Below are 13644 nucleotides of genomic sequence, written 5' to 3' on the forward strand. Positions count from 1 at the left end.
GTTAGATTTATAGTGAATTTAGAAGACACAGTTTTTGGTAACTAGTAAATATTAGTAGTTGACTACCTATTAAATTTACTTTGTAAGTTGTGTTCAACTTTTTGGAAAAAGTAACAACTATTTAGTTAAATGTTTTTTAATTATATTATTTTATTGCTTTGGATTCTGTAACATCTTATATTGTGAAACAAATCTATTTTGCTAAAACTACCTACAAATAAAAACAGAGGGAGTATAGTAAAACGGAAAAACATCAATAATAAACTAAACCAGACAGCCGATACGGACCCGAGTTCGATACCCCCTGTGGCCACGGAACGCTTTACGCCCTCCCCAAGTTTAAAGTTAACGCGGTGTTGGTGCCGGGTCCTTGGGTAATGGGTATTAGTGCCGGTTGGTTCCGGGCCAGGGGGATTAGATGGTTGGCAATCGGAAACCACGTGCGGATTACGCATCGCCTTTGAACCTCCTGTTAAAAAAATAAATAAATAAATAAACTAAACCAGTATTCTCATTAAAGTTACCTGAAAGTGATTTCAACTTTTTGTAACATTTCTTGTTTGCGGAGGCTTTGTCCCGTTAATTTGTTTATTGAAGTTGAAAAACAGATGTGATTAATTGTTCCAGGTTTTAAGTTTTAACATAAACAAAATAGTTTAAATTTCCATTTCTATAGTATCCGTTAAAAGCCAAACCACCATTAATTATCTTTATGTTGCATTTGCTGTGTATGTTTCCAATTTTCAATTACATATAAAATTATAATCACTTAATCAAACTCTACCATGTCACTTGATTACTTCTATATTAAAAAAAAAAACAGAATAACAAAAGGACCCTGATAAAATAATTGAAAAGGTTTTTTTTTTTTCAAAAAAAAAAATAATAATTGAAAAGCGGACGATGAAAAATTGCTGCAGGCTTTCAGTAATTGTCTCCCATTTGCTTTTTCTTTGGTCCAGAAATTGAAAATACGAGGATAAATGTACTTGGGTTGAATGTTGCAGTGAAACAAATGATGCAGTTAGAGCGCATTCATCAATGGAACAAGTACGAGTGATGTTTTCAGCGCAAAAAAACTATATAGAGTATCATATGGTGAATTTTTTATTTGTTGCACAAGTTACTAGATAACTTGAATAAAACTGTTATAAGCTGCTATTGGATGAGTAATACGAACAAATTAAAGGATTGTTTTTCTTACTAATATTTACATATTAACAAACATATACACTTGGATGTTTATACTCCCTCTATTTCGATTTAATTGTCGTTGTAGGAAAAAAAATTCGTTTCAAAATAAGTGTCGTTTAATAGTTTCAATACAAAATTTATTAATAAAATTTTCCACTTTATTTTTCTTTTGGTTAAAATATGGTTAGATGTATAGGTGTGTTTTTATTTTGAAAATATACAAAATCATATATTTATTAATATATGTGTATAAATCTAGAACAACAATTGAAATGAAACGGATGGTACTTGATTTAGCAGCTGTTAAGCTCAAATTATAAAGACGTATACGAGACTACGAAATGTATAGTTGAAAAGAAAAGACACCATAAATTCAATATTACTGGTTCCTGCCTGCAATACAAGAACTGATTTTAAAGTCTCACGTTAATTTAACGCATATGTCAGTGGCATGGGCTCAAAGTCGATAAAATAGAATACCAACAATACAAGCATCAAGCAACTTAGAGCACCATTAACCCTAGCACCCCAAACAGGGTGATTAATTTTTTTTTTTTTTGTGTGGTTTTTTTCTCTGATTTATAAAAAAAAAAAAAAAATTAAAAACGAATCAATCGCGGACCGCCACGTATCAGTGGGGTCTGCGAAACAGTGCTAGCACCGGTGCTTAATTAAGGAAAATAAGCACATGTGCTTAGTTTTTGTGTGGATCTCACCCACTATTATATTAATTTTTGGCTAAGCATTCCTCTCTAAGCACCCCATTAATCATGCTCTAATGTTTAATGATTTAATCACGGCAAGAGTTATAATTTTTGAAAATAAATAATATTTCATATTATACAATAAACACACATGTTTTCAATGCTAATTCTTTTTGAATTCCTAGCAAGTAAGAATTGGAATTGCCGTTCAAATTACTAAAAGTAGATAATGTTTTTGTCAAACAACCGAAGACGCATAACTTCGTTTTCTATAAACTAATGGCATTGTTCAAAATCTCTCCAACAAAAATAATTGGGCTCGTTTTTTTTTCTTTCCTAAACTAAATAAATATTCATTTCTATTGTGTTTCATCCATATCAAGAAGAATATACATATGCATGTTAACAGATTTCTATTTTAAATAATGGACTATGAGAAACCATATAAAAGGTTGTATCATTTGTTACCGAGAAAAAAAAACATAAATGAAAGGAAAACAAGTAAAATATAAACTAAAAAATAAATTAACGGCTAGTACTCCCTCTATTTTTTTAATATATGTCGTTTTAGAATTATGCACACAAATACACAAATTAAAAAAAATCATTAATTTCTTACATTTGCTAATCAAAAACATCATTAATTATTTACCTAACCACAAATTAACCAATAATAAAATACCCCCTCTATTTTTTTTAATATAAGTCGTTTTAGAATTGTGCACGTAGATTAATAAATCATTAAACTTTTATATTTTTTAAACAAAAATATCTTTAATTATTTACCTAACTACAAATCAACTAATAATAAAATATAAGGTATATTATCATTGATCATATAACATTAACTGTTAATAAATTTTATATTGAAAACTAAAAAGGTCATATAATTTGGAACATAAAAATTTCTCTAAAACGACTTATATTAAAAAACAGAAGGAGTACAAAATATATTATCATTGGTTATATAACATTAACTGTTAATAAATTTTACATAGAAAATCGAAAATGTCATATAATTTAGAACATAAATTTTTTTCTAAAACTACTTATATTAAAAAACGGAGGGAGTACTAGTTTAGGAGTAGTGTGTCTTAACTCTCACGCGGGACGAGGAAACTTTTTTTATATTAGGGCAACATTATCGGTGGTGGAGGTAGGGTCCTTACGCGTGACCCCACCACATTTTCTCAATTACTGCATCCTTAGCACTGTTTGCGGGCCCTACGACACGTGGCGGTTTCCGATTGGTTTAATTTTTTTTTTTTTTTTTTTTTTGTAAAAACCTGAAAAAAAAAAAAAAAATTTAAGGACAAAAAAACGTTTTGACCGATAATGTTGCCCTTACCGTGCGCTGACACAAGCTCATTGCTTTTGCTAGAGTAACAGCTACAGTCACTTTTAGCGCTATAACAGTCCAATCATTTTAACTTCTGTGTCCAACCTGGCGCGTGACAATAACTCTCTCTGCTTTTTTTTTTTTGTGAATCCAATAACTCTCTCTTCATTCCCTCTCCACTGCCCATAAAATAGAAAAACTCTGTTTTTTTTTTCTTATATACTTGCCATAAAAGAGAGAAGAGAGAGAGAGAAGCGAAGAAGAGAGTAATGGCTGATAAGAAATTGATTCCATCTTCTTCTTCAACTACATCGATTTACGATACTCGTAGTAATAATAATAGCAATCATCATCCACCCTCTTCTTCCGACGAGATTTCTCTGTTTCTCCGGCATATTATCAACCGTTCTTCTTCTCCTTTACCCTCTCACTATTCTCAGGCGACGGCTTCTACCGCGGAGATAGGAGTTAACGCAGACCCGCATGCAGACAACCCGAGATGTTTCGTTTCTCCTCAAACGTCGAAGCGCGCAGCTGATTACTCTGAGGTTTTGATAGGCTCCGGCGTTGGATCAAGCTCCGCCGCCGCGTGTTATGGTTTCTCCGGTGGTGGTGGCAATAACGTTGCTCAAGGAAACAGCTCAGGGACTCGTGTTTCGTCTTCTTCGTTTGGAGCTAGCGGGAATGAGACCGACGAGTATGATTGCGAAAGCGAGGTGCTTTGAAACTTCTCTTTCTCTCTCTGTGCATTTTCTAAAAGATTCCATCTTTGTCTGTTTTCCGACAAAATGGTCAACAGTGATTCTCTCTAACTGATCTGTACGTTCCCCACCTTAAATGTATAGTAATGAAGTTTTATTGAATGAAAAAACAGGAAGGAGTAGAAGCAGTGGTTGATGATGAACTTCTCTGCAAGTCTCGTACCTCATCAAAGAGATGCAGAGCTGCTGAAGTTCATAATTTATCTGAGAAGGTTTTGTTTTTCTTGTCTTTTTTTGTTTTGTTTTGTTTCATATATACAATACGCCTACTTGAGACTTATGTGATTATGTTCTGACAGAGAAGAAGAAGTAGGATCAACGAAAAGATGAAAGCTTTACAAAGTCTCATCCCTAATTCAAATAAGGTAAAATACATATTCATTCACATGAATCATTTCTCTCTCTTTTGTTTCTTATTATCTCTGAAATATATTATTCAATGTAAAATGACATTAAAAAAAAAAAAATGTAAAATGACATTGTGGGAAGACGGATAAGGCTTCAATGCTTGATGAAGCCATAGAGTATCTGAAACAGCTTCAGCTCCAAGTTCAGGTCACACTATTCACTAAGTTTGGCTGTTCTTAAGAAGTTTTAGCCTATTCTCTTTCAGACGATGAAATAATAATATTCGTTTTTGTTTCTGATCTTTGTAGATGTTGACAATGAGGAATGGGGTAAACTTACATCCTCTGTGCTTACCTGGAACTACATTACACCCGTTGCAACTCTCTCAGCTCCGACCTGGTGTTCCTCCAGAAGCAACCAATGATTCTCTGTTTAATCACACCAATCATTTTGCTTCCACTTCTAATGCTCCTGCAATGGTCAACACCGGGGCTTCTTCATACGCGTTGGAACCTTCCATTCGCAGTCACTTTGGACCTTTCCCTCTCCTTACTTCACCTGCGGTGCGTAGTTCAGTAACTCAGTTTCACTTTAGAATCTTTGCAAAAGCTAGTTTGCTTACTACACTGTAGAATGTTTTGTCTATTAAAGGAGATGAGTGGTGAAGGAGGGTTAACTCATCCAAGGTTGAATATTGGTCATTCCAACACAAACTTAACCGGTAAAACTTCTCCCTCTGATTTTGAATCCCTTCAAAAAGTTTTAAGGTATTGCCGTACTGATGTCAATGTTCAATTGTTAGAATGTTTGGGGATTTTTCAGGGAGACAAGCTGTGTTTAATGGGCAACAACCTGACATAAAAGATCGGCTTACTTGAACAGAAGCATCTAAACTCTGGGTTCTATGTTTCGTAGGAGGCAAGCAACAAAGCTGCTTGACAATGAACACACATTTAGGTTTCTATTTCCTTATAAATAGTTGTTACTACAAACTCTGGAGACTAGTCTTTGAATCTAATTAGCTATTTGATCGAAAAAACAGAAGTATTATTACCAAGTAATTGCTAGGTTTATATGTAAATGTAAATGTTCAATATCATATTCGCAATATCGCATTGTAGTGAGAGACCCATATGTAAATTATAGATAAACATCATATTCTACTTGAATTTGAAAAGCTTCATCATCTGGTGGTAAATGCACCTTGTATATATGGTTGATCCCACTTGATTTTAAAACCTTTTCATCTTGGGTTGTGATGGTAATTCGACTCCCCGGACCAAACCAACAAGTTTTGTTCGCCATTGCTTCCAGTTGTACTGACCGATCCACATCATCAAGGATGGCAAGAACTTTCATGTCTTTCAACCTGTCTTTGGAAACTCCCAAATGTGGAATCTTGATATCCTTCTCATTGGTTAGTTGAGCCATATATAAACTGCTTCTGTAAATACAATTTCACACTATAGTCATCTGAACAAACTGGCGTGGCATAGTTTCTTTTGATATTATCTATAAAGACACTCAGTTGGAAATCCTGGGAGTGTCGGTTGAATAGAGATCTAGCAATGGTGGTCTTACCAATCCCAGGTGGACCCAAAATCCCTATTTTTCTCACCTCATCCGAATATAACTGTAACAATGGTTCCATTTCTGACATCTGAGATTCCATCCCAACTAAGCTTTGGAAGTCACTGCATGGTGCTGAAAGGTTCAACTTGTTGGAAACATCAGTGGCAATATATTCAATCATCTTTGCTTCAGTCTTCCTGAACAAGGGGATGACCAATAACTCCGTTATATAGTCACGAAAAAATTGCACGTACTATTTAGATATTTCATACATCAAAGAAAGATAGCAATAGTTATCCGGTCCATGATTGTTGTTGTTTAAAAGCTAAATACTCATAGGAAGATTAATAGCAAGTGAGAATCAAGAGAACGAACCAGTTTGATGAATGGAAACCTGCGACTTGAGCCACTTCCGTCAAAGCATGTTTCCATGTTCGCATCTCCTCCTCTGTTTTTCCTTTACAAGTTTTTTCGAAGACTTTCCCAAAATCACCAATCTGCTTCTTTACATGAGTTGGATCCACTTCATAGAAAAGTGATATCACTGTTTGACCAAACTCTTCTCTCCACTAGCTCGTTTAAGCACCATGTCGAAGAAGCGTAGTTCTTAAAGAGAAAAACAATCGCAATCCTAGATCCTCTAATAGCTTCTATGAGCTCAGGACCTATAGACTTACTTCTCTCTATGTTATTGTCAATGAATAGGTCGATTCCTTAGCTCTTGAACTCTTTGACAATGTGGCTAAGAAAGTTTTTGCGGACATCTTCCCCGTGGAAGCTTGGGAAGACATGATGTATGCAACTGTGAGCCAAAAGAGTCGAAGAAGAAGCCATTGGTTTGTTTTTTTTGATGGGAGATCACCGAGTTTTTCTGATAAGGACGAAGAATTTACAAAGAAGCTATGTGTATAACTAACACAGAAAGTTGACTGAGAATAAGCAAGAAAAGGAGTTTCGTGGAAACAAAGGTGTCAATTTTTGTGGCCAGCCAATGTCATTTGGGCCTACCTATATCCTTCTGTCCGTTTCTTAAATGTTTTAGTCATTTCGCGGAAATGTATTGAAGGTTTCGTGGAAAATGTATATATATTTAACACTAGGATCTACAGATGGGATGTAAGAAAAAAATAATATTTTGTGTTTTCTCAATTTGTGAAAACTATTTTAAAATATATTTATTATTCAGTTTTGTTACTTTTTATCAAAAAATCATATGTTTATCTAGCTAATAAAGAAATTTCATTTTTATTATGTAATTATTTTATATTTTATAATATTTGTATTATTCTTATAATTTGCCACCTCCGGGGTTTACTATAAACTTGATTACATGTTTGTATTTTTGTTTTGTGCAGCATATATTTTGTATTTATATTTATATGTTATAAAATATAAGTTATTAGGCAATTTTAAAATTATTTCAATGTCTTGTTGATGAGCATGTTCTTTTAGCTGTGAAGACATGTTTACAGTGAGTGCTTAGAGGAAGTTGTAATCAAAATGGTTAGATCCTAGGAAGTTTTAATAAGTATGTCGTCTAAGTTGAGTGGATATGTGTCTTCTGATTGTGTAGTAATTTCTTGGGTATTGTGGTGGGTTCTTAAACTCAACATATGTATTTGAAGGGCTTTATAAATTGTACAAGAATAAGTTTATTTTCAATCTTGAGGCATTGGTTATTTAGTTATGCTTTATTGCTCGTCGTTGGCTTATTATGAAATGTATCTACAACCGGACGCAAAGTTTTATATATATATATATATATATTTGTATTCTTTGGTTTTAAACTCAGAGTTACGCTTTAAACTTGAGACCATTTTCACGATAGCTAAGAAAAAGAATAGCAAGCTCCACACGAGGAGAAAATTAAAAAAAAAAAAACTTTGATGCCTAAGCATTATCCAAAGAGGAAATCTGACTCGAGAATTCAAATTTAAAAAAAAACCAACATTGATGCCTAGCATTATTGAAAGAGGAAAACTGACTCTAGAAACTCCATCTTGTTCACTTAAGCTTTTCGTGCCTTCTTGACCACTTTTTGAAAGGAGAGGCTTCTTGGTGGCAGGACCACTGGAGAATGTTCCTGGAGAAGAGGTTTCCACACGTTCGTTACCTTCGATGCCAACATTAGGAAGGCCTGAGGGGTTCCCAGGCAAGTCGTCTTCGTCATCATCGTCACCATCCTGATTAAAGAGAAACACATATCATTATTTGTGATATTATGTGTATACGCACACCAATTAACCTAATGTGCACACTAACACAATCGAATGATATGTCGATGTAGCACTTTAGGATCGAATCCACAGAGACCAACGATTACACTTTATCTTTATGGGATCAATACTTAGCTAAAACAATGATGGGGTTTTGAGATTAAGGTTTCGTAACAAGCAAGTAATAAGATTAATTAAAGATTTCAGATTATTAAAATGCCAGCCTAGGGTGGTTCGGTCGGGTGTTACACCAATTAACCTAATGTGCACACTACCACAATCGAATGGTATGTCGATGTAGTACTTTAGGATCGAATCCACTGTCGTGGTGCTTCACCTTTTGTCAATCGATCTCAGTACCTAAACTGTCGTTTGGACTGAGATGCGATGACAAACATTAAGATCAAGTCCGATCTGTTCACAAAACACCCTAACATCTACTTTCGCTGGTTAGGGATATGATGCTCATCCAAGTTATGTCTAGCAACCTATAACCCTTTTGATGAATAGATTAAGCCTAGAATCAGGCACTAAGTGGTTAGCTTGATGCAAGCCTTAAGAACAACAGTGAATGAAGACAATCGATTTATAACTTATTTATGTCAAGCTCACGGATCTAACACCCTAACACCCTAGACTAAGCAAGCTGACTACTCAGCCATGAAGCAAGAAAACACAAAGACAGAGATATAAAACAACATGAAATATGACCGAAATAAAGTAATAGGGTTCAGGGGGTGCTTCTCTAAATCGAGAGAGATGGCCTTCTCCCTTTACAAAGTAGCAAAATCTCAAGTCTCCAACTCTAAGGTCTGGTTTCTTCTCCAAAATAGCGTAGTAAAATATAGAAAAACAGAAAAAGAAGTTTTATGGAAGCCACATGCGGCTGGGAGAAAAAGATGGGATAATTAGGGCAAATCCCGTAATGACTTGTAGTTTCCTTAAAAACCTATGCCGCTAGAACAGACACTCGGGTTGCTCCGCTCTATCTAGAACAGTCACTCGGGTTACTCCGCTATCGGGAACAGTCACTCAGACTGTTCCGCGTGAGAATCTACAGATTGCATTGTGTTTTGTCCTTTTTGTTCCAGCTGGTCTATCTCCAATCCAATGCAACTCCAGACCTGTAATGACTCGAAAAGGACTTGGAAGACTCGATAATGACTTGAAAACCAATTGGAAAACATATATATAAGGTGCCAAAAACACCATATATCAATTCCTCCAGACTTAGATCCTTGTTTTTCCTCAAACAATGTCAAGTATCAAGAACAGAGAGAAAGATTTGAATGTGTGAGAACTCTCCTATTCTCAACAACCATACTTTAACCACGAATCTCTGAACCATACAAGCAATAAAACTAGGACAATACACCCTTACCGGATCCCCACTGACGGCTGTTCAAAAATCAGCTCCATACTCTTCATCTCAAACCTGAAAAAGCAATACTATCGAGACAAAACTCCCTACGTTCATTTAAGAGTACCGTGAGCTTCTCATTACATGCATCATTCAGGGTAGACGGTCTAGGTGTGAAACAGACTATTTAATTGTGGAGTTAAAAGTGTTTAGGGGCTATCATTTCATTGAAGAGGATGCAGAATATCGCACAAAATGGCAAGAGTGGATAGATCAATTGATGTCCACAGCCTCTACTCGTTTTTGCTCTATCTGGTGCGACTGTTCTGATGACAGAACAGACAACTGATTGTTCTGCGTTCCACTTTCCTTTTGGTACCCACTCCTTTGCTCGATCTTCTCAGTGGCTCATGTTTCTTTGATTTCTTCCCCTTCTCCATCACCTTTTTTTTGTTTTTTTTGAAGACTGATATGGTGATGTGACGAAGAAGGAGGTCATACATGATGGTTCTGAGTGCCACTGGCGGTTCTGATTTCGCAACCATTCTGGGTCTCCATCCCTGCTCTTGCGCAATTCATTGGTTATGGAGCGGTTGCTCCCTTAATCTGCTTGTTCTCCTTTCTGACAGAATTTCTGCAGCAGTAACGAGTAGGAGGCTGCATTGATCCTTTCCTCTCTGACCTTTTTGCACATATCTGCACATATAACACTGAAAAACAAATGCATGAAGATGGAATAAAGGCTAAGGTGCAGGGTGGGAACTAGCTAAAGATGAGCTAGCCACTCAGGATCAGCAAGATGGATAAAAAGGATAAGAAGTCCTGAGTGTTGAGATATGTCAGGGTGTTCCAGGTCCATATGTGTGTCTTTCGCCACTACTAAAGTCACTGACTAAGATAACTAAAACACGAGGTGGTTAGTGATCAACACGGAATAAGGTCCTAATTCCCACAAAATTTTGACTGACTCGATCATAAAAACTGACTCAAAAGAAAAATAAAAGAAAAAAACGAGTTAGTAAACGACGAAAACCCTCCCCCATACTTACTTCACAACGTCCCTGGTGTGAAAATAAATCAGAGAGAAGGTGAAAACAAGAATAAACATTTTTTTTGTGAGATACTTACGTGAGTGGAGCGGGCGCTCCACGAAAATTCTGGGTGTTCCATTGCAAGATCTCCGCCTGGAGCAGTCGCTCCTTCAGCAACCCAAAATTTTTAAGTATCTCTGATTTTTCTGCTTTTAGACCTGGAACTCAATAAACTAAAACGAAAAATAAGTAAACAAAAACAAAACCAAGTTATATTTACACTTACCAGTGGGTTGCCTCCCACCAAGCGTTTGGTTTAAGTCACTAGCTTGACTTGGTGACTGGGATCAGTCGGATTGAGCATGAGGGCTTGTTCCAAAACAAGCTGCACAATCAGACATGTTCAGATTCAAAACTCTGCTCAACAACCCTTTCACAGCAGCTTCTCCCTTTAGTTCATGTGTGAGAATTACTCTGAATGTAGAGAAAGGTTTAGGGTACCCTTGCACTTTACCTCATACTCAATGGATTTTTCATCACACAAGCGAGGTATCAAAGTCATCATAGGATCAGCCTTGACCCTTTTCTTCTGGACTTTTTCATTCAGCTTTACATTCCCACTGAGTTTCTTGGTATCAGTGTGAGGATCTCCATCCAAGACTTCTTTGATCTCACCCTTTTTACAAAGCTCTTTCTTAGGAACAATTTCCAGCTGTTCTCCACTAACCACTGAGATGCAAGAGGCGTATCGGATTTGTGATCTGGTTGGGACAGCCTTGTAGAAAACCTTCTTGTTGATGTTGGAGAAGGAAACTCTCTTATTAGGCATGTCGACGATTGCTCCCGCTGTAGCCATAAATGATCTTCCAAAGATCAAAGGCATCTCATGATCGTTCCTCATCTCAACAACTTGAAATTCGGTATGGAGCACACAGTCCCCAACCTGTACAGGAAGATTGTGAATGGTTCCATAAGGGACTGCCATGGAAGAGTTCGCAAAGGCCAGCTTCACCCGAGAAGACTCAACATCAACAATGCCCAGTTAGTCTACAATCGCTTTTGAGACAAGGTTCACACTAGACCCAGAATCACAAAGAGCTTCCTTGAATTCCACTCCAGCAATGGAACAACGAAAAATAAACTTTCTAGGGTCATCAACCTTAAGAAGTACCTTCAGCGATGGTGTCATTGCTTCAGTAAATAGTGCCTTGATTTCCTCCTGAGATTCTCTGCAATTTTTGAAGAACATATGCAATGGCCGAATCTCCCAAGCATGTTCAAATGAGATCTTTTGAGGAAACCTTCTTACCATCTTCCTAAACCCAGCCAGCTGCTCTGTACTAATAGGATCCATCAGATGTTTAGATGGAATTGGATAGGGAACCATAGGAACATAGACTCGCACTGGTAAAGTCTCAGCAGGTTCTCTAGGACCAGTCTCTCCAGAGCTACCAGACTGCTCTGTGTTCTCTTCTGCCCCTAAAACAGTCTCAGCGAACGGCTGCTCTATTGCATTACAGTGCTCAGTCCTAGGATTTTTATCAATTTTTCCAGGGAGCGTCCCTTGTTGCATCTTGACACTCTCAACTGTCTGAGCAAGCTGAACATCGATCTTTCTTATGTGGATCGTAAGAGTATCATACTTGGCATTCAGCTCAGTGAACATGTTACCCATCCTGGTGTCGATTACCGTGGTCACCTGATTCAACGCCTTGGCCTGAACTTGCTAACCCTGCAACAGTTGTTGCATCATCATACCCCAGACCCTTCAGCTCATCTGGTTGACTGTTCCCGGTAGCTGGAACAGCTTGCCGATTGCTCTGCGACTGTCGCTGGTTCTGGTTCTGAATCTGCCCGGCCGTAGCTTGCTCCATGTTGAAGGTGTGCCCTTGGTTGTTTTTCAGTAGCTGATCAACCTTGGAAGTCAGCTCATCTATCTTCTGGTTCTCAGAACTGTTCCCTTTCTTAGAGCAATCACTCTCCTCTTTCTTATTAGCTAAGCTAGCAGCCATGTTCTCAATCAGCTTAAACGCTCCATCAGTGGTCTGAGTCATAAAGTCTCCATTGCTGGCAGAGTTCATAGCACTCTGAAATTCCCAGTCAACTCCCTCATAGAAAATATCCAAGAGGTAGTCATCATCAAATCCATGGTGAGGACATTCTCTGCGATAGTCATCGAAGCGCTCCCATGCGTCACAGAAACGCTCATCAGTGAGCTGTCTGAAGGAGGTGATCTTGTTCCTCAATGCAGTTGTTCTCGCCTTAGAGTAGAAATGGCTGAAGAACGCTGATCGGACCTGTTCCAATGAAGTGAGAGAGCCGGTAGGGAGAGAGTTCAACCACCGTGCAGCTTCTCCATCAAGAGAGAATGGGAATAACATGCATGTGATGTAATCTGGTGGAACACCATTCGCGCGAGTGAAACTGCAGACTTTTTCGAAGCTCTCAATATGCTCCATTGGAATTTCTGTAGAGAGGCCAGTGAACACCTTTCTCTGTACTAGACCGATCAAAGCAGGCTTGATCTCGAAGTCCTGCCTGGTGCAGGGTGGAGGAACAATGGCAGAGCGCGGATTAGGGATGTTACGCGGAAGGTTTCTCTCCCCGATCGGAACAGTCTGCGCCTGCTGTTCCTGCTGTTTCTGAGCAGCTTGTTCTTGCGCTTGAATGGTCTGCTGCAACTGTTGCAAATGTTGCATCTGCTGCTGCATGTGTGCCATTGCAGCAGCGAGATCATCCTGATTGGCGTGATCACCCATAGTGGTGTCGGTTTGCCTTGGCTGTTGACGATTTGTTCTTTCTAACCTTGCTAGCTCCTGGTTGGTAAGTGTAACCAATTCTCCTTGTGCGTTTCTCCGAGTATGTCTACTGGTCATACACCTGGAACATTAGTTACAACAAAAAGGATAGAGCAAGTTAGAGGTCTTAGACTAAATAAATAACCAAAAAATAAAGGTAAAAAGATGGTCCCCGGCAACGGCGCCAAATTGATATTACGTGTATACGCACACCAATTAATCTAATGTGCACACTACCACAATCGAATGGTATGTCGATGTAGCACTTTAGGATCGAATCCACAGAGACCAACGATTACACTTTATCTTTATGGGATCAAT

The 13644-nt window shown here is 37.7% G+C and overlaps 1 protein-coding gene and 1 pseudogene across 2 annotated transcripts; one reads left to right on the forward strand and one right to left on the reverse strand.

Moving 5' to 3' along the window:
• Positions 1–3442: 3442 nt before the first annotated feature.
• On the forward strand, positions 3443–6107 carry LOC106334483 (transcription factor SPATULA-like). 2 transcript variants are annotated; one of them, XM_013772769.1, is made up of 7 exons: positions 3443–3953; positions 4112–4210; positions 4298–4363; positions 4488–4553; positions 4655–4909; positions 4998–5067; positions 5169–6107. In XM_013772769.1, the coding sequence occupies exons 1-7, from the start codon at positions 3507–3509 to the stop codon at positions 5222–5224; spliced, it is 1059 nt and encodes a 352-aa protein (XP_013628223.1). In that variant the 5' UTR covers positions 3443–3506; the 3' UTR covers positions 5225–6107. The 2 variants fall into 2 exon arrangements, with proteins under 2 accessions (XP_013628223.1, XP_013628222.1); XM_013772768.1 differs by having other exon boundaries at positions 5149–6106.
• Positions 5448–6812, reverse strand: LOC106334482 (annotated as a pseudogene).
• Positions 6813–13644: the final 6832 nt, after the last annotated feature.

The sequence above is a fragment of the Brassica oleracea genome, chromosome C3 (genome assembly GCF_000695525.1).
Source record: "Brassica oleracea var. oleracea cultivar TO1000 chromosome C3, BOL, whole genome shotgun sequence".
Lineage (NCBI taxonomy): Eukaryota > Viridiplantae > Streptophyta > Magnoliopsida > Brassicales > Brassicaceae > Brassica > Brassica oleracea.